The 27,569-nt window shown below is 55.1% G+C and overlaps 1 protein-coding gene across 6 annotated transcripts in view; it reads left to right on the top strand.

The window, feature by feature from the left end:
* LOC115521566 (RAP1 GTPase activating protein) overlaps positions 1–27,569 on the top strand; it is a 65,957-nt gene that overhangs the window by 18,867 nt on the left and 19,521 nt on the right. For 5 of the 6 annotated variants that reach the window (XM_030326870.1, XM_030326871.1, XM_030326867.1 and 2 more), the window contains 3 exons: positions 19,447–19,540; positions 25,604–25,639; positions 26,738–26,785. In XM_030326870.1, the coding sequence (XP_030182730.1) occupies positions 25,622–25,639; positions 26,738–26,785 (66 nt within the window). In that variant the 5' untranslated portion in view covers positions 19,447–19,540; positions 25,604–25,621. Of the gene's footprint in view, positions 1–19,446; positions 19,541–23,435; positions 23,484–25,603; positions 25,640–26,737; positions 26,786–27,569 lie in introns of those variants that run through there. The other variant, XM_030326869.1, reaches the window with a different exon arrangement.

The following is a 27,569-nucleotide window of genomic DNA, read 5'->3' as shown; positions in this document are numbered from 1 at the left end:
CTCTCTCAAAATAAATAAATATGAAAAAAAAACCATCTTAACAACTGCCACTTGTTAAGCACCTGCTGTGTACCAGGTACTGTTAGCTGCTTGCACTGTATCATCTCACATAATTTTTACCACCTCCCTGAATTACGGACTATAATCTCTAATACAGTATACAGACTATATATAGTATATAGTAATTATGGACGTATATAGTAATTACGGACTATAACCTCTAATTACAGAGGAGAACAGTAATGCACAGAGGAGGGAAGTGACTCGCCCAAGGTCACACAGCTATTCGGGGCAGAGCTGGGATTTGAATCTTAACCTTCCAGACTGCAGAGCCCAGAGTCTCATGCACTCTGTCCCAGGACCTCCAGGCCACAGGGTGGGTCTGAGCACTTGAGGGAAGACTTGAAGATGGAAGGGTGACCCAGAAAGCCCTCTCCAGGGAACCCTGAAGGAAGTGTCAGAGATGAGGGCCCAGAACTGAGAGTAAGTAACCAGCTGTGTGACTTTTGGCAAATCCATTCCTCTCTCTGGGCCACAGTTGACACAACTCTAAAGTAGGATTTTGGAATCACCAGGATTTGCCCATTACCCACAATGCCTTGCCCCACACCTTCCTCGCTGGAGATGCTGTCCAAGGTGCTAACCCCTGAGGCCCTCTCTCCTAAACAACTGCTTAGCTCCCAGCCTGTGCCTGGCATATAGATACTGCTCTGTAAATGGGGGTCATATTGATTATTAATTATGATTTCCTGGCCTGTGATTCAAAGCCTTTATCCACTTACCCTTTTCAGTCTGGAACTCATGTCCCTCGTGACTTACATTTCTTAAAAAAATTTTTTTATTGTTTACTCAATTTTGAGAGAGAGACAGAGAGACAGAGAGAGACAGTGTGAGCAGGGGAGGGACAGAGGGAGAGGGAGACACAGAATCCAAGGCAGGCATTAGACTCCGTGGTCAGCACAGAACGCGACGCGTGGCTCGAACTCACAAACCGCGAGATCATAACCTGAGCCCAAGTCAGACGCTTAACCAACTGGGCCACCCAAGGTGCCCCTTTTGTAACCTGCATTTCTGATCAATGGGAATATGTCCCCTGAGAATACCACCTCCATACCTTTGCTCACATTTTCCCATCCCCTTGGCATGTCCTACCCTCCCATTTCCACAAGCCCCCGCCACACCTCTGGCCTACCTTTATCACTGTCTGTTGAGGGTTTTCTTTCCTGATCCCCACTCCCCATCTTTCTATCCTTAAAATCCCTCCCTCTGCTCATTATGCCTCACATTAGTCTCATTTCTGGGATAGTGGAAAGAGCACGACCTTCAGAGCCTGACAGGTGTGGACTTGAATCGGCCTGTGCTGCACGTTAGTGGTGTTACTTTAGGCAGGTCACGTCCCCTCTGAGCCACTTGATGTGCAATGCATGTTGAATTGGATCTCTCAGTCCAGTTGAATGTGTCCACATAACGCCGTGGTACCAGGCAGGCTCCAAGATCCTCGAGAACAGGGGTTCCCTGGGTTACTTTTGACTTAGGCTCATTTTCTAGCATGAGTCACCAAAAAGCTGAGCTGTATTCTTCCCATCTCTCTGTCCTCCTCACAGTCTTACACAGCTGCCTGAACCCAGTAAATGCTTAATAAATGTTGGTGGAATTGAGTTAAATGTGGCCAGAGAGTGGAACAGTTGAAACTTTGTCAAGTAGGCTGTGAGAGCTTCCTGGAGGAGATGTGGTTTCCTCTGCCCCTTTTCAAAAAAGGGTTAAGAGGGGTGTCTGGCTGGCTCAGTTGGCGGAGCTGGAACACGAGACTCTTGATCTTGGGATCGTGAGTTCGAGCCCCACGTTGGGTGTAAAGGATACAAAAAAGATTTTTTTTAAACTTTTCAATGTTTAAAAAGGATTAAGAAGTTGGGGTTTAAATTGAGGAGCAGTCTGGGGCGCCTGGGTGGCGCAGTCGGTTAAGCGTCCGACTTCAGCCAGGTCACGATCTCGCGCTCCGTGAGTTCGAGCCCCGCGTCGGGCTCTGGGCTGATGGCTCGGAGCCTGGAGCCTGTTTCCGATTCTGTGTCTCCCTCTCTCTCTGCCCCTCCCCCGTTCATGCTCTGTCTCTGTCTGTCCCAAAAATAAATAAAAACGTTGAAGAAAAAAAATTTTAAATTGAGGAGCAGTCAGGCCTGGTAGAGGCCAGATGTGGCCAGATCATGGCTGGATTCCCCTACCCCCTGCCCCTCATCAGCAGGTTACCTGTGGTGAAGAAGCTCAGAACAAGTGTGAAAAAAGAATGGGGCCCAGTGGGAGGATTAGGAGCCAATGGGACAGTGGGTGACTCTGCTTCTGCAGACCTAATGGGTATTGGGCATTTAAGGTGGATTCAGACGGTGAGGGGAGGAAGGAGGTGGAGTGATGTCGGGGTGGGGGAATGGCCAGGTAGAGTCGTGCAGGGGAGGGGTTCTGGAAATGGGCTGAGAAGAGGACCTTAAAGCTGGGAGCCTGGGAGGAGGAGGCAGGACCCAGCAAGGATTAAGTGCCAGCGGGTGCTGAGCACTTTTTCCCTAGGCGTTTGTTTATGGTGGTCTCCATTGTGATGACACTTTTTTCCAGGCATTTGTTTACGGTGGTCCATTATGATGACACTCTTGCAGGTTGGCAAGAGCGCCCCCATTTTGGAGGCCAAAAGCAAGACTGAGAACTGGTGAGGGCTGGATTTGAATCCAGCCGTTTCTCCTGCCAAGGAAGGGACCTTGGCCAAATGAGGAAGCCACAGGAATGAGGGAAGCTCTGATTATGGGCTGAGCTGATCCTGAGCACCTCCAAAACAGAGGCCGCTGCCCAGCCCCACGTATCCCACTGGGAGGGCCCATCTGGTCGCCCAGATATCTCCAGGAAATGCTACCATCTATGAAGCATCTCCTGGGTCTCAGGCCCTGGGCCGAGCCCTGCAAATGAATCACTTCATTCCATCCTTATACCAGCTTTACAAAGTGGAGACTGTTACCATCCATTCGCCATTTTACAGATGAGGAAACTGAGGCTCAGAGAGGAGACGTGGCTGGACCAGGGGCGCACAGTGAGCGGTGAACCAAGACTGGTAGTGTGGTCAGCCTGAGCCCCTGAGCCCAGACCTTTAGCCCTCGCTTTCTCGGATGCTGTGTGTGCTGAGTGCGGGGCTGCGGTGGGTGGCCCCTGTCCTCAGGTGGCTCTCTGTAATCACTGAGCTGGAAGCCCTGGGGGCCCGTGTGCTGCTGCAGGAAGCATGAGGCTGGCCTCATTAGTGGCTCTGAAATGCCAGGCAGGCACAGCCCGCTGGGCCTCCTCATCTATTATGCATCTGGTGGGCAGGCCCCCGGCGGGCAGCTGGCAGAGCACGGGACGGGGGAGCCAGCAGCTGCTTCCTGAGCCCACACCTGCCACCACACCTCTGGGCAGGGACTCCCCCAAGGCATGCCAAGGCAGCTCCTGCCTCATTCCCCCGGCCCAGCTAGGGTGAGGGGGTCCCACTGCAGCCAGAGGCACAGATGCTGATCCCCAGCTCATTAGCCTGCCTGTCCCCGCAGCCACTCCTGAGAGAGGCTGGGACCTTGACTGAGCTGGGCTCACTTGGGGCTAGGGTGGGCAGAGGTAGGCTGAAACAGAATCGTAGGTGCACGGGCACCTGACTGCACAGATAAAGTGTGGCCACTTATTCAGCATTCATTCATTTATTTATTCAGCCACGAGTAACTACTGAGCAACACTACGTGCCAGGTGCATTCTAGGGACTGCAGTTCCAGCAGAAAATGAGACAGACCCAGTCCCGATCTTCAGAGAGCTTGGTGTGGCCAGTATTTCGCCTCTTTGAGCCTCAATTTCCTCATCCATAAAATGGGGAATAGAGGAGACAGTCTGTCAATAGATAAGGACAGAACCGCAGTGGTTGTGCTCAATTTTAAAGATTTTATTTATTTTTTTTTCAAATATATATATTTTTTTCAACACTTATTTATTTTTTGGGACAGAGAGAGACAGAGCATGAACGGGGGAGGGGCAGAGAGAGAGGGAGACACAGAATCGGAAGCAGGCTCCAGGCTCTAAGCCGTCAGCACAGAGCCCGATGCGGGGCTCGAGCTCACGAGCTGCGAGATCATGACCTGAGCCGAAGTTGGACGCTCAACCGACTGAGCCACCCAGGCGCCCCTAAAGATTTTACTTTTAAGTAATCTCTACACCCAACATGGAGCTCGGACTCACAACCCCAGGATCAAGACTTGCATGCCCCACCAACTGAGCCAGCCAGGTGCCCCAGTTGTGCTGAGTTTTAAAGCAAGGATTCATGCTACCTAGATCTTACTGTGTGCAGGTCTGTGTTCCAAAAGCACTTTCCATATATTGATGGATATAATCCTAATAATCGCCCCATGAGGCAGCTACTGTTATTACCCCCCGGTTTAGGGCCGAGGAAACTGAGACATAGAGGGGTTACAGAGCCTGTAAGTTCTCTTGGCAAGACTGAGATTTGAACCTAAGTAGCCAGGCTCCAGTTTGCATATCACCCTGTGCTGTAAGGCTGGAGGATGATGGAGGGAGTCGTGCAAGGCCTCTCTGAGGTAGCGTCTGAACCAAAACCTGAACAATGAGAGGAGCTGGATGGGGGAAGAGATAGCAGGGGGAAGGAGGCATTCTTGTCTGCAGGAACAGCAGGTGCAAAGGCCCTGAGGCAGGAACAAGCTTAGTGTGTCTTTGGAACAGAGAGGAGGCCAGTATGGCTGGAGGGATGAGGGAAAATGAGATCCGGGCGCGTGGGTAGCTCAGTTAAGCCTCCGACTCTTGATTTCAGCTCAGGTCATGACCTCACAGTTCATGAGTTCAAGCCCTATGTTGGCCTCTGCGCTGACAGTGCAGAGCCTGCTTGGGATTCTCTCTCTCTCTCTCTCTCTCTCTCTGCCCCTCCCCTGCTCATGGTCTCTCACTCTCTCTCAAAATAAAATTTTAAAACATCTGAAAAAATGAGATCAGGTGTGGGTTTGGAGGAAGAGGAAGAGCTAGACTGAGCAGGGGCTTATAGTCAAGGTAGGAGTTTGGATATGTCAGTAACTGACATGCAGAACAGCTGAGTCTCAGACTCCTGGCTTTGTAAAATCCTAGAATCAGAGAATTTGGGCCTCCTGGAATCTTGGGAGATGGAAGAGACCTTTGAGATGCCCTCCTATGACCTCCCACCTAGCAAGGAACCCCTTTTTTTGGTTCATGACCATTTTGAGTATTGGAATGAGGCTTTGGGAGGGGTCTCCTATGAAAAATGGGCTTTTATTTTCAAGACCTCTCAAAGCCCACCATCCCTAGTTGAGACCATCTTGACCTCCGAGCAGCTCCTTGACTAGCCCTTCCTTGCTCACTCCTAGTGATAGGAGGTTCACTACCTCAAAGTAGCCCATTCCATTGCTGGATATCAAAAGTTCTTCCATACTTACAATCAGCTGCTTGAGCCTGGATGTAGCCTCTGGGGCCTCCCATTGCCCACAGTGGCCCTTTAACAAGATACGGGCAGTGATGTTGCCTCCCCAAGTCTGTTGTTTCTACACTCAACAGCTACTTGTCCCAGCCCTTTCTCATTTTCATCCTCTATTCAGCTCAGCTCTTGGACTCCCTTATCTTTCTATGGGCCCAAGAGATGCCTCCTTCTGAGAAAGGTCATTTCCTTGTGTGTTGGGGCAGGGATGGGGGTGGGAACCCCTGGGAGAGACCTCAGACCAGAGAGACCCCCCCCTTCTTCCAAGAAAGAGCCCCTCTAGCTTAGGAGACAAGAGAAAGTCCCCCTCCAGATGGCTTTGTTCCTGGGACTGCCACTGTTACTCTGTGTGATCTTGGGCAGTGAGTCCCCATCTCTGGCTAGTTTCCACATATGCCTACATTTGGCACAACGAAGAGACACAGGAGGTCCTCGAGCACTCTTGCTGCTCTCAGGTTCTCAGTCTGGTGGCCCTGCTTGCTTCTCCGTCACAACGATGTCAGACTCAGGTCCCTTTGTAGGTGGTACGAAAGGGAAGATTTAGGCTCTGTTTTTAGGCAGACCTGAGTTAGAACCAACTTCGGGTTTTCTTACTTGCCGTGCGGCCTTGCAGAAGGCAGTTTGGCTGTCTGAGTCTCAGATGGTCCATAACAATGAGAACTGTATTGCTTACCCCATGGGAGTCTTAGAACGAAATAAGTCCAGTGTGTGTACTCGGTGGATGTTTTCCCTTTTGCAGAGCATTTGCATTTTGAGAGAAAAGACTCATTAAACCAAAGAGAGACTCATTAAGATTCTAGTACTAGAATTTTAGGCGCTGTTGAGGTGGTTTGGTTGAGAAGCAGTGGTTAAAAAGGGGACTTTGCTAATATTCCCAAATCTCCTAAAGGCTTTCCTCGGGGCAGGGTCTTCCCCAAGACAGTCATTCATTCATTCAGCGGATTAATTCAACAAATATTTAGTGTGGGGATGCCCTCTGAGGGCCAACCAGACAGTGGGGACAGGGCACTGGAGATGACAGGCAAGGCCACGCCCCTTGTGGAGTTCTCAGTCCAGAGCAGGAAATGAGGAAAGAGGTGGTTCTAATGGAGGTGATAAGCATCGGTTGGGAGGCTATGGGGAGTTCTGAGTAGGACTCCTCCCCCACACCTAGGAATCGGGGGAGGCTTCCTGGAGGAGGTGACCCAGCAGCAACGTGGAAGAGAAAGGCGTGTGATGGCACGTGCTGGACACAGGACAGAACTGGACCCGACAGCTGAAGGTGGGAGGGGTAGCCATCAGGTCACATCCTGCAAGCCCCACCGGAACTTCCTGTGGGTGCTCCAGAGGGTCTGAACCCCCAAATCACCACTGGGCAGAGGCCTCCCATGGCCCCCATCACCCGCTCTCCTCCCTTCTCCTAGAACTTCTCTGCCCTGTGCTGTCGGTCTAGTGCTGTGTATAATGTAGGTTCACTTCTCTGGGTCTCGTTTTTTACACCTGTAAGTCAAAGAAAACAAAAGCACCTACTTCGAAGATTATTGTGGGGATCAAATGAGATCATGTGTTCCAAGGTGGAAAACCAGGCCTGGCCCAGAGCGATGCCTTCGATGGCGGTTAGTGCCTGTCGTCCTTATGTGCTGGGCCCTGCAGGAGGGGCAGCATTGTGCAGATTCTGTCCTCTGGAGGCTCACCAGCTGCCAGGAGGTGACTGCCTACACATGAGCATGTTCCCCAGCCGTGCACGCCAACTTTGACACTGTCCCTAAGAACGCTGTCTTATGCCGCCAGACGGGCCTGCACTGAGTCCTGGCTGGGTGACCTTGTGCAATGCCCACCCCCCCCCCCCCCCGGCTGATCCGTGGTTTCTTCCTTTGTCCGGTGGGGGTATTAGCAGTCCCCACCTCAGCGCAGTGAAAGGAATGACAAGGCACTTTGAAAGGGCTGGCCAGTGCACCAGCTTCGAGCCACATGCTGGAGGAGGGATGGAACCTTCTGGGTCCCTCCCAGGTGTCCTGGAGAAACATCACCCTCTCTCTCTGAGGCTCATTTTCCTACCTATACCATGGGAAGATTGGCTACAAAACACTTCAGTGTGCTGGGTTTCTAGCAGAGACAGATAGTCCCTAATCTTGGCCTGGTCTGACTGCTGTGTGATCTTGGACTAGAGACTCCACCTCTCTGAGCCTCAGTTTCCTCACCTGTAAATAGGGACAGTCTTCACCTCACAGGATTCTTTCATGGTTTCCATTAGCCATTTGTCCATTCAACAAACACTCATTGAGTCCCTGCCGTGTGCCAGGCAGCGTCTAAGAATTGGGGATCCAGAGGCAAACCTGATGGACGTGGTTATCTGGCCTCGTGCAGGTTACCCCACAGTCCAGGAGACTGATGCAAAATGAGCTAACAGACAAATTAGGTAATTTCAGATGGATGATGAGTAATGAGGGGTGGGGTGGGTGGGAAGGGGCCCCCCTTTTCTAAGGGTACAATGGAGGGCCTCTCAAGGCCTAAGTGGGGAGGAGCTGGTCGTGGTAGTTCAGATAGAGGGCAGAGTGAGTATAAAGGCTTTGAGGCAGGAATAAGATTCTTTGCCCCATCCCAAATCTGGAACATTCCAGATCACCTCCTGGCAGCAGCTGGAAGGCAGCTGAGCAGGCAGGGGGTTTGGAGGCCTACCTTCTCTCCGATCAGGAACTGCTGTTCACAAGGCAGGTCCAGGGGAGGGGGTGGGCATGTGGGCAGGCATGCAGGACCAGGCTTGGGCTGGGCCCCAAGTGAGCAGAAGGTCCTCTGAGCTGGCGCCCGCCTGGCTGCCCTCCTGCCCAGAAGTATTCTGGGGTCTGTCACAGAGATCCTGAGCCTGGCTATTTTAGGAGGGGCTTGGGGAAGGGAACTCATGCTTGCTTTCTCTCTCCCCCCAAGCCGTCCTGGGTGTGGACACTGGCCACAGAGTGCCTTGGCCTTTCCCACATCTGGCCCATCCACGGGGCCAGAGTTTCTTTGAGGTGACCCCCTCACACACACATGCACGTGCACATAATTTCCATACTTATGCTCACGGACTTGACTCTCATCCAGACAGCTTTGTCATGAACACAGAGTTATTAACACACACAGTCCCTCCTGGAGCAGAGCGTAATTGGACATCGACAGTGTGCCAGGCCCCCAAACAGACCCTGTCTTCACCCGAGGAAGCTCCATTTCTAGAAGGAGAGATGGATCGTGGTCTAGGTCACACCAGGACATGTGCCAACCAAACTGGTCAGTCTGCGATGGCCCAGGTCAGGCTTCTGGGGAGGCTGGTCAGGGTGGTGACAGCTTGCCCCAGTGTGAGGCTCCAGAAAGACTGGATAAGAGGGTAGTTTATGTGGTGTGACAGGGGAAGACGGGGAGAGTGTAACAGGTAGGGGATGTGGGGCCTGCCGAGGCCTGGGGGTGGGACAGACACGCAGGGCCTCGTGGGCCACGTGCAGCCCGCATGCGGTGAGAAGCCACCAAGGGCTTTTAGGCAGGCGGGTGACGTGATAGACACAAACATGCTCATGTACAAACCCCCGCACGGCCCAGACACGAATGCTTTCTCTCCCACCCACATTTCACGTTCCTGCCAGGCCTCCATCTACAACCTCCCCCACAGAGACACTCACCCTTTCTCACCACCGGGCAGAGCTGCAGAAAACCCTGAGGGGGCTACTAGAGAAAGTGTCAGACATCTGCCCCGCCTGCTTGCTGACTGTGGGTGGCAGGGCCCTCTGGTCCAGCCAGGATCCTCTGTCCCCTCCACAGGCGCACGGATGCGCACATGTGCCTTGCACACACACGTGCAGGATCATAACCCTCCCCTGCACGTGGAAGGTGGCTTCTAGCTTAAGGAGTACGTTGACATGCATTATCTCATTGGATTCTCCCAGCAGCCCTGCAGGAAAGCGTTGTCCACACCGTTTTACAGCTGAGGAAACAGGTTCCAGAGAGGTGAAGTGACTGGCCTCAGGCCACACAGCTAGAGCTTGACCCAGCCAGGATTGGAACTCAGGTCCGTCTAACTTCTAGATGTGTTCACTGGCCCTTCCAAACTCGGGCACAAGTGGACGTGCTTGTCACCTTTCCAGCCTGTCACTGGAAATGTGGCAGGCGACCTTCAATGACAAGTTCTTCCAGAAACAGGCTGATCGACAGGAAAGTTATTTGGAGCCCCAGGGCATGCCCACCTGCCTAGTGACCCCACAGCCTCGGGGGGCGAAGTCAGTGGAGGGGCTGGGCACTTGCCAGCCTGCCAGCCTGGGGCAGCTCAGGGCATGGAGCTGAAGCCAGGAGCAGAGCCCGCATTTGCATTTGCAAATGAGGCAGACAGCCCTGTCCCCAGTGGGCTAACCCCAGCTGGCCTGGCTCCCAGGACATGACAGCTGAGGTCCCGGGGGCACAGCCCTGTGCCCAGCTGCCTGGGCTGCTTTTCTCCTGTTTTCTCTCTTCCCTGACCCTCAGAAAAGGTTGCCTAATGCTTAATGTAGGGGAAAGAGCGTGGGCTTTAGAATTAGCCAGAACTGGGGATGCAGCCCAGCTGTCACTCCTGGCCAGGGGACTTTGGCCATGGTATTTAACCTCTCTCCATATCAGTTTCTCCTTCTTGGACTAAGGAGTAAGGACCTCCTTAAGATGATTGAGAAAGGTAAGGGTCAGGTACTCAGAGAGCTGACTTATAGTAAATGCTCAGATTTCCTTAAAAACAAAATCTACCCCCCCCCCCGCCCCAACTACAAAAATAATAAGTGCTCATTGAAAAACTCCAAACGGGACACCTTGGTGGCTCAGTTGGTTAAGCGTCCGACTTTGGCTCAGGTCATGATCTCATGGTTCTTGAGTTCAAGCCTCACATCAGGCTCTGTGTTTTCAGCTCAGAGCCTGGAGTCTGCTTCAGATTCTGTGTCCCCCTCTCTCTCTGCTCCTCCCCCACTCACCCTCTCTCTCTTTCTCAAAAATGAATGAACATTCAAAAAATTAAAAAAAAAAAAAAAGAAAAACTCCAAACAATGCAGAAAAATATATCCTATAGAAGGCAGGAGTTCCTGGTGGTCCCGCTTCCTAGAGACAAGCCATGTGAACTTTTGCATTTAATTTTTAATTTTCACAAGTGAGATTTTGGTTGTGCAACTTGCTTTTTTTTTACTTAACAGTATGCCTCAAACCCCTTTTTCCATCAGGACAGAGGCCCCCTTTGTGATCACTGCATGGTCCCCGACTGTTTGCATGTGCCTTAATGCATTTATCCAGCCTCCTTTTAATGGACCATTGAGGTGGCTTCCAGATGTTGGCTATTGCAAACACTGCTGCAGTGAATGTCATTTGTTCATATATTTTTGTGCATTTGTGTATAAAGGGAGTGGCTGGGCCAAAGAGTATTTACATTTTTGTCCATAACAGGAGTGGCCAAAACCTCTACAGAGAGGTGGTAGCAATCCATGTGCCCCAGCAGACAATCCATGTGCCCCAGTAGAAAAGTCCACTTCCTCAAAATAATGGGGATTTACCCACTGCCTCTGTCCCTGACCACAGAGATCCCAGAGCCATCAAGAGGCAGAGATTCCAAGTGGGGGAGGTGCCTGAGAGGTCATGCTGCCCTTACTCCTGTCCCCACACCTGTCTCCCCATTACATCCCTGGAGGCTCTGCCTGCCTTTGCTCAGTACCTTACACGCTCGTTGTTTTACTCTTGGGCAGCTCCAGTCTACTTTCTCACAACCTCCACCTAGGAGTCCTGCCTTAGTCCTCAGCAGCCCACGGAGGAAGCGAAGAAGGAAGAAAGGAGGAGAGAAGGGAAGGCCAGGAAATGCTCATGGTTAATGTTTACATACTTTGCATGTAATAACTTATTCAGTCCTCATGACAACCCTTGAAGGCAGGCACTGTTGTTATCCCCATTGCACAGATAAGGAAACCGAGGCTCAGAGAGGTTAAGCAACTTGCCCAAGGTCACACAGCTGTTAAGTGGCAGAGCTAGGATACAAACTCAGGCAGTCTGGCTCCAGAACCCACACCTGTGATGTTACACTGCCTCTCCCAGCAGGAGCCAGTGATTTATTGAACACTTACTATATACTCACTAGCTTCAGGCTAGTCAGATTGTACGTATAACCTCTAATTTATTCTATACAACAACCCTGCAAAGTAGGTATTACTGTTTCATTTGGGAGATGAGGGAACTGAGGCTCAGAGAAGAGAAGAGGCTTAGAGGAGCTGAAGGGCCCCTCCACAGCCCCTACCGGGCAGAGTAAGCCCTCCAGGGTTCTGGTTCACTCAGTCCTCAGCAGACCCAGCTCAGTGTAGTGTCTCATCTTCCTGTTCATCCTCCTGTAGGATGTCACCATCCAGTCTGAGTCCCAGTTCCCAGTGGAATCTACTTGGAGAGGTCGTGGTGACTTAATTCTGCCCACATGGTGATTTAGAGACAGAGCTAAGGCTTCTCCTTGTCACCTTCTGTTAGGAGATGGTGACCTTGTTCCCCTCTGTCTTGGCCTGGCAGGGACTTCTGCTCACCAGCTTGGCCCGGGGCCCACGAAGTGGCAAGCCCACCAGCTGGGGAGGGAGAGGGATGGATTAAACAAGACCTCGGCACTGGAGGGTTCAGTGTCTGGGCACTGAGGCCCAAGGAATGCGGAGAACAGCTGGAGAACAGCTAGAGAACAGTCGGGCGGGTGTCACTGGGGCTTTGCTTTGAGATGGGGGAGGCCTGGCTCACCCTGCTCAGATGCCCATGCCCAGCAGCACGGTCAGGCCCAGAGCAGGCAGCAGGACGTGAATCCTGAATGAATAACTGAGTGTAGGAGTGAAGGGCAAGTGGGGGAGGGGGTAGATGACAGAGCTGAGTGCGTGAGTGAAGGAATGCATGGAGCTCAGAAAAGGGACACCGACCCCCTGGGCTGCACAGGCAGGGAAGGACAATAAGGTTAACGAGGGAGGTGCGGTGTAGGTGGCATGGGCCCCAGCTCATGGGTGCCGGGAAGGGCCTTGCTCACGGCCTCTGGCTCACGCTCTCCCTGGGCGCTGAGGGTGGCAGCCTGTGGCAGGCCCATCAGTGGGAGCCGTCCTGCAGCCGTGGGCCAAGGAGTGGAGCAGTGGGTTCCAGCTTCAGGTGCGGCACGTTGGGAAAGTCACCACTGCCATCTTGGCTTCAGGTCTCTTCCGTGTGGAATGGAGATGATGTTACCGCCTTGGGTTCTTTGTGAGGCTGTTGAGGGGGCCTAGTGAAAGGACACTCTGTAAAGTACCAGGCTGGGTCAGCAGGTGTTGTTATTACCCAAGCAGGAAGAGGCTGGGTGGCTGGGTCACCTCAGTATGGCTCCTCTCCCTGCCCCGTGTGCCGGGAGGAGTCAGGTGCCGGGAGGAGTCAGTCCCGGGGAGGCGGGGAGGGTCAGGCCCCAGCCACAGCCTGGCTCTGGCACCTGGGCAGGGGAGGCCCTGGCATTCAGCAGGTGGATGGGAGGCCCGGTCCTTAGGTGCTGCGCCCCCGGGAGGGGGCCGGTCCCATGACCTCCTCTCCGGGCTGCCAACCTGTTGTTTGCTCAGGAGGCCACTACCTGGCCCGGCTCCGGCATCCGGGTGTGTTGGCGCTCAGCCAGCATGGAGTGAGGGTGGGGACTCCACGTGCTACGTCCCTGCCCACCCCCTCTGTGCAGCGTGGAGACTGAGGCCTGCTCCCCACTCCCAGGGTGACTCTGCCAGCTCTACCATTTGGTGGTTGCGGGACCCCCTGGCCCATCTTGCGACCTCGAGGAGCCTCTGCTTCCTTATTTCTGAAACCGCGATCTGGGTTGTGCCAATTACGGATTACGGGACATCACAGCGCCTGGCTCCCACCCGCCCCCACACTTCCTCTTGAATCCTGGTAGAGAGGTGGAAGGTGCCTGGGGAAAGGATAGTCAGGAGCAGCCATGCTTGTGTCCCTCCCCTCCCTGTGGGCCTTGGGTGGAGGGGGCCGGGCTCCCTGGGCCTAGCTTCAGAAACTTGCTCACCGGGCTGTCCCTGGCCACCTTCCGTGGCATCTTGGCAAGACAGAGGCAAGCGGGAGGGTGAGGGGAGGCAGTGCCGGATGTCTGAGCACTGGAGACAATGGGCCTCTGTGGCCCCCAGGGGAAGGGGCAATTCCAGTGCAGCCTCCGGTCTCCGGTTTCAGGAGATCAGAGTCCCCTCAGGCACGATACCACAGCTGGGAGACATAGGCAGCCCCCAAGCCCCATCCAGAGTGGCCTCTCTCAGGGGGGGTGAGGGCCCACAGGAGTAGCCCTCTGTACCTGCTTCTCGCCTTGGGGTCTGTACCCTCTGCCGTCCCCCACATGAGTCACCAGATTGGTAGAACCAGCTGGTTTCATGGAGACCATGGAGATTCAAGGGACCCTGTCCTCTGGTGACCAGTGCTGGGCTCGTCTGGACCCCTCAGGACCCTATCCTGGGCTAGCCTCCCTCACAAGTCCTTCTTGGCCCTGTGTTCCTTGGCTAGCTGAGCACCTGCTCTGCCCCCACAACCACCCACGTCTGGTTTCCCAACTTGTGTGTGTATTGTCCTGTACCTGTCTAGCTCCCCTGCTCCCCATCACAGGCTTCCTGCCTTGGTGGTCATGTGTTACCTGCTCTGGCCACCAGAGTTTCACCTGTTTAAAATGAACTTTAAAGCATGAATAGTTCACCAGGCAGCCAAGAAGGAAAAGGGAGCCCCCAGCCGAGGAAACAGCCTGTGCCAAGGCTCAGCAGTGTGAAACAGCGTGGCTTATTTGGAAAACTGCTTGCAGCCCAAACAGGCTAGGACAAGGTGCCTGGGGCAGGACAGGAAGGGGGTGTGCGTGGAGATGAGGCTAGGAGAGTCAGCAGGGGCCACACCCACCTGGGGACCTCCATCCAGGGCAACTATCTTTGGGTGGCCAAAGAACCAAGTCATACCCAAAGGACAGCCCAGCCACTGCTCTAATGCCCTGAAAGGGTGAGGTTCCCAGGAGAGTGGCTAATATTCATAATAATTAATCATAATAGCAAACACTTCTATAGTGCTTACTCTACTCTGTGTCTCACAGCAGCCTTATGAGGAGAAAGACAGTACCCTCCCATCAACTCTCCAGCTGGTTAACAGCGGGGAAACAACCCAGGAAGGCATCTGGCCAACTGTCCTCAGTCTTACCTATCTCCCCCCCACCATGCCTGTGGTTTGGCAGTGTGGGGAACCACCCGGAGATGCCCCCTACCCCAGTGTGGCATCTGGAGCCCTGGACTAATGGAAGGCCTGGGTTCTGGTCCCCAGTCTACTTCTGCCTTCCTGGGTGACCTCAAGGTGGTGGTTTAACCTCTCTGAGCCTCAGTTTATCCTTCCAGGAGTTGGGGATCCTAGCGACTGCCTTATCTCCCACTCCAGTTCCGGTGAGACTCCCAGGAGTGAGCAGATAAACAGCACTTTTGCAAAGTACAAAAAGCTGTACTCATGACAGTGTGATTATTATTGTTACCTCGATGTGGAGATAAGGGATGGGAGGAGGCGCAGTGACAGTTGCCAAGAAACCCAGGAGCTGTCAGCAGCCGCTTCCGGCCTGGCCCATCCCACTCAGGAGCTGGGCCACTGGGCCCCTCCCCCACCCCCTTGCTTCGCCCTTTCCCTGGGAGAGATGGGTGCGTTGAGAGGGTGGGGAGCTGGGGCCAGCTGGCCGGCAGCCACACACCTCCGGGGCCTGAAGGTGACCCTGGAATGTGCCTGGCCCAGATGCCAGGTTGGCTCAGGCTTTCTGTGTGACCTTGAGCAAGTTACCTCCTCTCTGGCTGCCACCTTCTTCTGTGTCCAGGTCTTCTGTACCTGTAGGCAAGTGTCCAGGCCAGACAGGAAAGGATTGGAGCTGGACCTGGAAGATGCTTGGCGGTAGCTGCAGGAGCTGGGGAGGGCTGCCATGGGGAGGCCACCGGGGGCCAAGGCTAGGTGACAGGGCTGAGGTCCTGGGTTGAGAGCAGCCGTGATGTATGTAGTAGAAGAACCTTGAGCTGGAGTTAAACCTCTGTTCTCCCCTTTCCCTGGTGTGACCATGGACTTGTCACTTAACCTCTCTGAGCCTCAGTTTTCTTATCTGGAAAAAAGGTGGATAATAGCCAACCTCACAAAGCTGCTGCGGTGATCAGATGAGACACTAGACTGCAAGAGTGCTGTGCAGATATGGCTTCGGTCATGGCAGGGGGAAAGGAAAAGGGGAGAGTTCCCTGAGTCCCGGCATGCTCCAGGCACCTTCCAGCTGCTGCATGTGCAGAGGGAATGCAAAGCATTTTTAAAATATATTTTTTTATTTTTAAGTAATCTCCACACCCAAAATGGGGCTTGAACTCACAACCTGGAGATCAAGAGTCACATGCTCCACCGACTGAGCCAGCCAGGTGCCCCAGAATGCGAAGCATTTTAAGCTGAGCCAGGCCATTGGGTCTGGAAGGTTTTCAGAGAAGCAGAGAGGGCCAGACCCCACGTGAACAGAATAGTGGAGATTAGAAGGAAGGAGGCGAGGGTGGGATAGAGAGGGGAGGAGAGACAGAGAAGTTCAAGTTCATGAGAGGGAGGAAAATGGCCAAGTTGGGGGAGGTCCACAGAGGGCAGAGGCAGAAGGGGAATGGAGGATGGCTAGAAAGGTGGGGATGAGATGGGTGTGAGATGAGGGAGGCCGACAGGGGGAGGGGAGGCATGGGGAGGTAGGGAGGGAGGTGGCAGGTTGAGTTTATTCATCCCTTCCAGGTTATTTATTGAGCAACTAGTATCTGCTCAGTCAGTATAGTATAGCATTAGGGCACAGTACCTAGACCTGGATGGTTGAGGGTTCAAATCCTCTGTATTTCACTTACTGCCAGCATGACCTTGGACAAGTTGCTGAACCTCTCTGTGTCTTAGTGCCCTCCTTTGAAAGAAGGGTGTTCAGTGAGTGAATCCAAGCGAAGCAGTTAGAGCAGAGCCTGCCCAGGGCAGGTCGGGTATCAGTGTTGGCTGTCCTTTGCTGTTCCTGTTTTCATTACCTCTCGAATGGGACTTGCTAGGTCTGCCCCTGCTATGAAGTTCAGATCTTGGGCTCTAGAGTGACAAACCTGGATTCCAATGTTTGCTCTGCCTCATTCACTGTGTGACCTTGGGCAAGTTAACATACCTTTCTGAGCTTCAGTTTCCTTGTGTGTAAAGCAGGCAGTTTTTGAGCACCTGCCTCATTTGGGTTGCTGTGGTGATTAAGTGGAATCACACAAGGCACAGGTAGGCTGTGGCTTTTGTTATTACTGTCCTCCTGTTCCCTCGGGGCTGGGATGGATGGGGGCAGGCAGGGCCCAGAGCGTCCAATTCCTGCTCTGTCCCCATTGTGGAGCCTCTCCCTTCCCCTGCCCTTTAGGGCCTCAGCAATGACCTTGTAGGCGGAGGAGTTGCCTGGCAGGTGGTGGGGTGCTGGGTACTGCCTGTGAGGGGCCTGCTCTAGCCAGCCAAGAACTAGAGAGTCGAGGGCCTTACGGCAGGGTCCCCGATGGAAGCCAGACCGCCGCCCGCCTCCTGGTCTCGAGAGACCTCCCTAGTCCTGTGCCAGCATGAGCAGCCCTGTGCAAGATGGATAAATGGCCATGGGGAAGCTCAGACTGAGCGGGTTCTGGAAGGGGAGTGCGTCAGGGACCTGTTGCCAGACTGACCTGCAGTGGCCATGGTCTGAGCCTGGGGGCCTGGGTGGGGCAGGCAGAAGAACAGGGCCCAAATAGCTCCATCATAGGCGACAACCTCTGCTGGGCAGCCAGGGCCACGCCAACACCACTGTCCCCGTGTCCCCACCACCAAGGGGATCCAGCTTCAGCTGGGCTGCAACCCCAGCACTTCCTGGTCCCTGGGCAGCCTCTGCTTTCCACCCCGCTGGCACTGGCCTTACTCAGTCGAGGGCGTGGGCTTTCAGTTCTGGCTCTGTCACCCATTTGCTAGGGGAAGTGGCTTCACCTCTTTGAGCTTCAGTTTCTCCATCTATAAAATTGGGGATACATGATGCCAATCTCCCAGCACTGTAGTGAGGGTGTAAAATGATTGATACAGTTCTAGGCACATGACCCAGGTCTTGACAAAGAGTCCCCAGGGTGACCTCAGTGGAATTTGCCTGGACCATTTCTGTGGGCCTCTCTCTACTCCCCCAGCTCCAGTCTCTCCCCAGGTCAGCATACCTGGCAAACTACGGGGACCTAAGTACAGGCGGTTCCCTTGCTCACACACCTCCAGTGGCTCCCTACTGCCAGCCTTCATTCAGTCACTGATTCCTTCAATCATATTTATCCATTCAACAAATAACTAAAGAGACCTAACTTGGGGAGCCAGAGTTTACCATGAATGAATGAATACCAAAGAACTTATTGAGTAAATACCTACTAGCTACCCAGGCTCTATGATGAAATTTTTTTGGAAGCAGAGGCTAGGAGGGGTGTGGCACTGACTCAAGGTCATATAACAGGTAAGTGTTCTTCTTCACAGTGATGCCATGGCTTGAAATGCCACTGCCACCATATCTCTTTTTCTGGGTCCAGTGCACTGCTTAGTGCAGGCCCCGCTTTTAGATGCCAGCAGCCCCCGAGAGGTGGAGAGGCTTCTGGTGCCTGCAGCCGAGCTGTGGGTGTGGACGGCTCCTCTCAGCTGTCTCTCCTAAGCAGAGAGGCTGGGCTGAGGAGAGTAGGCAGGGGGGCTCCGAGGGTCCTCAGGGTCTCCTTCCTGGGCCAGGTTCCTGCAGCCCCTCCCCCTTTCAGGGAGGGGCAGTCCCAGACTGGCCTGACTCAAGCCCGCTGCTGTGGGCCACGGAAGATCTGGCAGCTGGAATGACTCACCCTCTCAGGACCAGCCTCCGTTGATGGGACCGGGGCGGGGTTGCAGACACGTCAGGGTGGCCCTGGGCAGCAGGAGGGAGCCCAGGGCCGGGTGAGCCGGCCTGGCTCGCCCGGCCCTGGGCTCCCTGGGTCCCAGGAGCCACCGGGCATTTCCTCTCCCTGACCCCAGAGGCGGCCTCCTCAGCAGGCTTTCTAGGGTGACAGGAGCTGACTTCGCCCTCATCAGACCTGCTTCCTTTCCTCAGGGAGGGGTGTGGGTGTGGGCAAAGAGGCTGAGCTTGGAGTCAGGCCTTACTCAGAGGCTGGCTCTGCCCCTGACCAGCTGTATGACCTCTGCATGCCTCTGGGTCCTCATCTGTTAAATGAGAATACCAGTGTGGTGAGGAGTCTGTGCCCTCAGGCCTGGAAAGAGGGGCTTGGCACAGGGCCTGGCACATAGTAGGCCCAGTGGCTGTCAGCTATTACTATTGTCATTAGGAATAGCAGTTGCCAGGGGCGCTTGGGTGGCTCAGTCGGTTAAGCGTCCAACTTCGGCTCAGGCCACCATTTCGCGGTTCGTGGGTTTGAGCCCTGCATCGGGCTCTGTGCTGCCAGCTCAGAGCCTGGAGCCTGCTTCAGATTCTGTGTCTCCCTCTCTTTCTGCCCCTCCCCACTCATGCTTGTCTCTCTCTCAAAAAAATAAATAAATAAATAAATAAAAAGAATAGTAGTCACCCAAGTGTCCTCTCAGCCCTAAGGCTGCGTTTCTCTGAAGGCTCAGGAAGGGGTCTATAGAGGTTGAGCTCCCTGCTTAGTACAGAGATCAGGACTCAGCCCTTTACAGCAACCTTCACTGCCCCCTGCCTCAGTTTACCCATCTTCAGAATGGGCTTCAGAATGGGCTGTGGACGTCCTCTTGACAAGAATGTGTTGGGCAGGCCTAATGGAGAACTCGGGGAGAGACCCTGTCCACATCTCTGATCTCCGGGGAAGGAGAGCCTGTTTGGCAACCCTGCTCCAGAAGCCCCTCTTCTCCCTCCTCCTGGGGAACCCATGACCTCCCCTCCATGAAATCTGTCCTCCGACTCTGAGAGCAATTCTTCCTCCCAGAGTTCACAAACCTCCCAGCCTGGAGCCTTCCTTGACCATAAGACCCCTTCTTTCTTCCAGGAGGAGTGATGGGCAGAACCAGTGCTTTCCTCACGTCCTAGACCTGCCACGAGTGGACTTCGTTCCCTCCCACACTGCTTCACTCCACCCCAAGGTAAATGCCCCCTCCCCATTGCCCCTGGTCTGGAGACCCTGGGGCTGACAGAGAATTAAGAATGACTAGCGGACAGCGGTCAAGTGTTCATGCAGATGCTGCTTGAGGCTTAGCTCCCCGAGGGGACACCACTCCTCACCCCTGAGTGCGTTGGGCCGGGGCCTATATCACTGTTGGGGAGGGGGCAGGACAGCTGGGAACGAACTGGCCAAACAGCTATTCTCCATCACCTTCATTATCAACATCCCCATCAGCTTCCTTGTCTGTAAGCCTGGAATAATGATACTACCTGGCACGGAGCTATTGTGAGGATTTAATGAAAAAAGTGCCAATAAAACATTCCACCCATGATATCTGGCACAGGGTGAGAGCCCTGTGAATGAGATCACCAAAATCAAACGTGTTCGCCGAGCACTTGATTTGTATCAGACTTTGTGCTGGGCGCTGAGGGACCAGAAATCAATTGGACACAGACCCTGTCCTCAAGGAGCCATAGTCCAGGTAAGAGATAAATAACTGAGCAACTTGTGCAGAATACCAGTAACAACCACGAGCATTTATTGAGAGTTATTATATGCCAGATGGGTACTTAATGGTTTGTAGGCAGTATTTCATTTCATCCTCCAACTGGAAGTACTATGTGATAGCTACTACTATTAGTCCCATTTTGTAGATGAAAAAAATCAAGGCTCAGAGAAGTTAAGTTACTTGCTCAAAGACACACAAATAGGTTATGATGGGGCTGGGGTCGGAACTCAGTCTGTGTGACCAGAGTGCCTGGCCTTGTGGCCTCCTTGATGCAGAAGGAAATGAACCCTCTCTTTTGCAGTATACTTTATGGTTTCTAAAGCATGTCCACAGACATCATCATGCCTCTTGGTCATTTCATCAAACCTTGGATGGTAGGCATTCTCCAGGTGAGGATTCAGATGCTCAGAGAGGTTTTCCTAAGGTCACACAGTCAGGAAATAGCAAGCCCAGGGCCTGCTAAGCTCTTCTCCCACACTCGGGCCTGGAAGAAGGGCCATGTACCTCTCCTTGGCCAGGAAGGCAGATGGCCAGGGACTGGAATCCTTGTGGGATTCCACCACCTCCAAGGGGGCTCCTAGGGCAACATCAGGGGGCTCCTGAGACCATCTCCTGCTCCCTGTGCCTGGGCCAAAGCCCAAGATGGGGCCATGTGGATCCTGGGGCTTGGCAGGAAGGGAACAACTCAATGGCACCTGGGTTCATGACTGAGGCCCCCTATTCCCTCTCCCCCTAAGCATACAGGAAGAGGCCTTGATTCTCACCACGGGCTGTGTGCCTTTAGACCATAGCTTCCCCTCCCTGGGCCTCTGTCTATCTATCAGGAAAATGAGGGTTGAAACAACCCCTCGCCCTGAGTCCTGCCTGCTCAGACAGCCTGGGGCTGGCTTTCGTGGATTAGCTCTGAGCCGCCTCCCCTCAGGCTTCCTGGCCTCCACCCAGCTGGCCAAAAGCCTCCATTTGTGCCAACACAGCCCAGACAGCGGGCTCCAAACCACTCCCATCCTGACAGCCCACCCCTACTCCAGAATCAAGACCCAGTCTGTGGGTCATCCTCCTTTGACGGGGGTAGGGGGAGGACAGGTGGAAAACAGGGTACAGAGAGATTGAGTGATCTCCCTGGATGCCCAGCAGAGCAGTGGTGGGGCTGAGGGGACTCAGGCCAATGACACATTCTTCGTGCCCCTCCTCCAGCACCCCTAAGTCTGTGAACATTTATCATGTTGATGGAGCCAGTCTGAGGGGCAGGTGACCTCCCTGTGCCAAGGGTAAGTCCCTGCCCCTCTCTGAGGCTCAGATTCGTCATCTGTAAAACAGAGGTGCCAATTTCTTCTCTACTCACCTTGCTGGCTTGCAGCTGGGTGATGACCGTGAAAGTAACTTTGGAAAGTGGAAATCAAGACGCCGAACTGTATCAGTAATGCTACATTTCCAGGGCAGGACAGAACACCCAGAAGGGACATTCCCCTCTCATTGGAAGACCACATTTGTACAGACACTGAGCTATTCGGGGCCCTCCTACCTTGCCCCCCATAGGGGTTTCTCCACTTAGGAATTCAGAAATCTGCACACATGTACGTGCACAGTCTGCCCACACCCATGTCCATGGACAAATTCACATGTCTGCAAACATATTCAGAGACTTGCACATGTACACATGCATGTATATACAGATACACATGTACAAACACAAATACAGGTACCCATGATGTCCGTGCACACACAGCCTCATCTGGTCTGAGAGTCACACACACACACACACACACACACACACACACGCACAGCTGCATGCACATTCTCCATGGAGTGTGTACCTTCTCCACTCCACCTGTCACACAGACATCTCCAATGATGTGAGCAGGTCTCACCTCCTCCCAGTATGGGAATGGACATTTCTCTGGCTGCATTTCGATGGGTGCCCGGAAGCGCTCAGGCCTGGAAGTGCCTGTGTAAATCAATATTTGCTGCTGTTAATTATTAAAAACAAAGCTACACCGTGTCTGGAACACACATCTCCAGAGTTCCCGCCGGCTGCCGGGCTCCAGCCTGACCGAGGGCCAGGTCTGGAGGAAAGGAAGGCCCAGTGCCTTCCTTCCAGGAGCCCTTGCCTTGGCGATGGAGGGTGATGGGCAGCTACTGGTAGCTTCTCCAGGAAGCTGAAGAGAGATTGTGCGCTGAGCTGGTGGGCAGGCCTGCCCCTGCAGGGTCCAAAGCAGCAGGTGTTGACTTGGCCACAGCTCAGGAAGCAATTGCCGCTTTCCCAGTATGTCTGGGGAAGGGGTGCTGAGGCTCCGGCCCCCCACTGCACAGTGGCGGCAGACACAATGCAGGGTCAGCCGGAAGGGTCTGCAGAGGTGGGAAGACTGGTGGCCTTCTATTTTACAGATGGGAAACTGAAGCCCACAGAGGTGACAGGGACTCACTCAAGTCCACTCAGCAAGTTGTGGCAAGGCCAGTGCTAGAACCCTCATGTCCCGGAGTGCACTCTGTACGGTGGAGTCTTGGCAGTCCCTGTTCCCTCCCTCCCCTAGGATCAGGGGCAGTTAGGGTCCGGTGTGGGCACGGGAACCCGGGAAGGAAGGAAACCCGCCAGCCATTGTCAGGCATTAGAGGGTGAGGGGAGATGAGGAGGGAGGGGAGAGCAGCTCCAGGCCTTTCCCTGGATTCTCAGTTCTGCCTCTTCCTAGCTGTGTGAACCTGGGCATGATCTTTCACCTTTTGGAATCAGTCTTCTATTCCGTAAAATGGGGATGATACTCGCACCTCCTGGATTGTGGGGAGAGGTCATCCTCGCCAAGAGTCCAACATTAAGTAGGTGCTCAAGGAAAGCTCTCTATGAAGTAACCCTCTCTCCTCTTCCTGCCCGGCTTCACAGCCTGTCCCAAGAACCCCGTCCTTGAGGCCCCGAGGCGGATCCCCAGAGTGTGGGAAGACAAAGAAGGCGGGATAGGGGCGCGCTGAGCAGAGCCTCGGGTCTCCGTAGGGCCCCACGCGCCGAAAGCTTGCAGCGCGCCGGCGAGAGCGCGCAGGCGCAGTGTCCGGGAACCGCGAGCCGGGCCCGCACCGGGGGGGGGGGGGGGGGGGGGGGGGGGGCGGGGGCTCCTCTGTCCCCGCCCCGGATCTCAGAAGCCCCGCCCCCGCGACGCCCGTACCTGGCGCCCCGCCCCCTCCGGGCCCGGCGGCCCGGCGAGCCCAGCTCAGGCAGCGCGCCGCCGGGATCCCGGAGCGGGGAGCGCGGAGCTCGGCGCTGCGGGGCCCGGGCAGGGGCGCGCGCGGGCGGGAGCCGGCCGGGCCAGCTGAAGCGCCGCCGGGGCGGGGGCCGGGCCGGGCCAGGCTCGGGATGGCGCAGCCGCGGCCCCTGGCGCCCCCCGGCCGTCCGCGGAGGGGCTCGCTGCCCGCTGGGGCGGGCTGGCAGGTGAGGACCAGAGCGAGGGCGGCCTGCCCGAGGGGGTCCGAGGAGCCGGCTCAGCCCGACTTTCCCGGAGCCGGGCAGGCTCTGCCCCAGCCAGGGCGGGTGTGCGAGGCTCCGTCATGGAGGGCGTGTTAGCTTCTGGGCTGACACCCGGCCACAGCGGCCACAGGGCGCAGCCCTGCCCTGGGGTCCCGGGCCTGGGGCTCTTTCTGCAGCTGTCCCCGGATCAGAGTGGCCGTGGTGGCACCGTGGCTCTGAGATGAAGTGGTACTGTGCGTGCTTGAGTCCGTGTGCCTGTTAGCCTCAGGGACCACTCCACCGTCCCCTGCCCCCTTTAGGAGGGGTCTGGATGTCGCGGTGTAACTTTGAGTGGTGCTCTGGGCCACTTTGCTCACAGTCTTCCATGTGTCAGGGCGTCTGCTGCGCCTGTGAGGCTGTAACTGTGGGTGTCACTTGTTGCTGTGTGTGCTCTCTGGGTGACAGTACCATGTGTCAATGTTTATGTGGCTGTGACTCCCGGTGCACTGTTCCTGGTCGCCCTGAGTGGGGAGCTCTGGGGGACATTAATGCGCCCACATCACTCTTGTGCCGGGACTGTGCTGAGCTGAGACTGTGTGACCCAGGCATAGATGCCGATGTTGCTGTTGTACAGGGTGCTAACAGGCAAATTTGTCTACCTGGACTGCAGGCGTCCATCAGTGGTTTCTGCTGTAGCTCCTATGGAATTGGCTCTTCCAAGCTTGGACTGTTGCATGTGGCCATAGGTGACCATAGGTCAGTGTCTCCTCTGGCCTCCCATAGTGCATTTTACAGTGTGGGTTTTGCCTCTGTGGCGGGCCTTCGAGTGTGCACCTGGGGTGTTTGTGTCTCGGGATCTTTAAGCTGTGTCTTTGTGATGGGTGGTGTGCACTCAGGTGGATGTGAGGGGGCGTGTGTGAGGACCAGACCTGTACCCCCATCCTTGCTGATTGACCACTTCCACGGTGGCTGCGTGCTTTTGTTTCTTCCTGCTTCTCAAAACTCATTTAACGTTGTGGGGTCAGGCCTGTCCTGCCTGTTACCGGGCTGCGTGACCGATAGGGGAAGGTGAGCTTGTATGTGGCAGCGGGGCTCTGTGGCCAAGTTGCTGTGGACACAGCTGCCTGTGTCTGCGAGCGCCTGCGATCGTGTCTTTCGGAGCACAGGTGCGAGAGTGGTTTTGTGGTGTTTGTGAGCTTCGTGTTCGATTACTGGTGTGCACATTTGCACAGGGGTGGGTTTGCATCTGTGTGTGTGGCTTTGTGGTACGTGGGTCTATGTGTGTGTGCTGTTGTGTAATTTCGGACGCTGCCGTGTGTATTTGTTAGCACACGGTTCTGCGGCTCAGGATTGGTGTGCACAGATCCCCTGGGTTTGGGGGCGGGCTGTTTATGTCTGTTTGGTTTCTTTGGTACAGTGAGAGTGTGTTTAAATATTGGTGTACAAGGCTGTGCGTTCAAGCAAGAGAAAGAGAGAGAGAGAATGTGTTTCCTGGTGCACAACCCCATAGCACATGTATGTGAGCTCAGGCAGTGCCCCCACTGGGCAGCAGGAGCCAAAAGAGTTGAGGCCTTGGAAGTGCTGGGGGAGGGGCACTGTCCTAGAGACCCTGGGGGCTTCCCAGGCCCAACCCCCAACCCCACCAGCAGGCAAGGATGCCGCCTTCCAGGAGGCTGAAGCTGCCAAGCACAGCTGGCAGATGCCCGGATTAACCCTGTGTGTGCCGTTGGCTGGCACTGGGAGAGGCTGGCTGGAGCAGGAGGGGGGAGGGGGTGCGTGTGGACTCACACAGCTGTTGGGCCAATGGGACATCCCAGCACTGTCTCTCCCAACAGCCCCCCCGCCCAGTCCATACTGCTTACAGGGCCAGGGGGGGATCCCTGGGCTGACTTCACTGAGCAGTTGGTCAGGGCCTGCTGGTCAGCTGCATGGAGCTCCCTTCTGCAATGCCCTTTCCACTTCCTCTTGCTGCTCGGACAGGCCCACGTGGTTAGTCAGGGTTGGGGGAACCAGGAGGGCAGAGGTGGGTGGAGACTCCTCGGGGACTTAGCAGGGTCGGCTGGGCCACCTGAGGACTGATCTGCCCTCCCCCGTCTCTGTTGCAGAGCACAGATCTGTTTGACATGATTGAGAAGATGCAGGTGAGGTTGGCTCTGTCGCCCTTTTCGGGGAGCCAAGGAGAGGGGTGGGCTGGGGTGAGGGCCCTTGCTCTAGCTCCAGTCCTGCAGCCTCTCTGAGGACAGGCTGGGAGCCCCAGGCAGACTGTGCTGGCAGGAGATGGCGGCGGTGAGTTTCCTGAGCCCTCGGTCTGGGGGTCAGAGTAGAGGATGGGGACCGGCAGTGCTAACTCCCTGTCTGACCCAAGGCCCAGGCCCCACTTGTGTCTCCCCTTCTCCCATTCCTGTGGAGGTCCCCAGCAGGGCTGGGCTCGGTGCCTCATCCCCCCATCCCCCCCCACACACATCCGCACACACATCTCCCGCACACACCCACACGCACACACACCCACACATCCACAGACACATCTCCCATCCCCCTGAGAGGCGTCACAGGCTCTACAGGATCCCCATGTAGAATGGGAGAAGGGACAGATACCAGGCACAGGGTGACCAGAAGCTGTGCCACAGGCAGGGGGAGGTGCCCCACACCCTCGGCCTGACCCCTGCCCACTTTCCATGCCCAGCCCTGGTCTTCCCAGACCTCTTTCTGGTGCATGGGTACATGTTGGGAGGTGGGCGGGGGTGGGGGTGGGGCAACTTGAACAAACCTCAGGAGCTTCCCCCCCATGTCAGTTCACCATCCAAACCCTCTCTTCTGCCCCTTCCTGTTTCTCTGCCTCTTGTAGTTTTTCTCTCTCCGCCTCTCGCCTCCTCTGTCTCTCTCTCTCTCTCTGTCCTTTTCTCCTTCTGTCTCTTAAAAACACACATCTGTGTAAGTAAATTTAAAAAACACACATCTGTGTAGATGCAATGGCCTCTGCCCCATACTCACACACTAGTGCGTGCCCCCAACCCTGTCACCACCCCTGCCCCCAGCCCCAGTGGCACACACTCCTGCACAGAGCCCCCAGCCCTCCCTGCAGAGGCCTGAGTAACAGAGCCGGCCAACACCCTGCCCTGGGAGTACCCCTGCACAGCCCTGGCTTCCCCCTTCACAGGAAGAGGTATGAGCCTCCCATGGGAGCGCTGGCAACAGGCATGGGGGGGCGTGTAACGGGACGTGTTACCTTCTCTTTGCAGGGAAGCAGGATGGATGAACAACGATGCTCCTTCCCACCACCCCTCAAAGTAGGTTGGAACCGTGGCCCCACCCTACCCTTCTGTGGCCGTCTGCCTGTGCTGCTTCCCGAACAGTCTCTCCAAAGGCCTTGGGACCTGGAGGGGTTGGGGAGACTCTCTCGCCAATCGTGATCAGCAGTTACAGGAAGACTCAAACCCAGGACCCAGGAGGCTTCTGCCTGGGAAGGCGATGGGGAGGGGAGGAGAGGAGGAGATGGGAGGAATGGCCTGGTTGCCCCCCAGCCTGCTGCGAGGAGACTGAGAGGAGGCGGGGGATGGAAGGAGATGCAGGGAGGCTCTTGTTTAGACTCAGAATTTTCTTGGGGTGGGAGTTGCACATCCCCTCCAGATAGGCATGCGGTTCTATGCTGGATTTGGGACCTCAACAATCCAAGAAGACTGGTGGCTGGCCTGGGAGGGAACAGGGGGACGCCCAGGGCTTCAAGGTGAGGGTTGAGGAGGGGGCTTGTGAGCATATGCCTGATTCGTTGTTCAGAGCAGGGTTCTCAAAGTGTGGTCCTTGAACCAGCAGCAACAGCATTACCTGGAAGCTTATTACAATGTAAACTCTTGGGCCCCACCTAGACCCTGGGAAACTGGGGATGGGGCACAGCAGTGCATGTTTAAGGAGCCCTCAAGGGCCATTCTGATGCACTGAGAATCACTGGTCCCGGAGTTTCTTCTGGGGAGGCGGTGAGCCTCCTTTTCCCCAGGCAGAGAGACACCCAGGGGAGACTGCCAGCACTCAGTGAGCTAAGCTTGCTCAGCCCCTGCCTCATGGGGTCACCCCTGG

The sequence above is a fragment of the Lynx canadensis genome, chromosome C1, assembly GCF_007474595.2.
Source record: "Lynx canadensis isolate LIC74 chromosome C1, mLynCan4.pri.v2, whole genome shotgun sequence".
Classification (NCBI taxonomy): Eukaryota; Metazoa; Chordata; class Mammalia; order Carnivora; family Felidae; genus Lynx; species Lynx canadensis.
The sequence above is the reverse complement of the archived record's forward strand: the minus strand, read 5'-3'. Positions and strand labels throughout refer to the sequence as shown.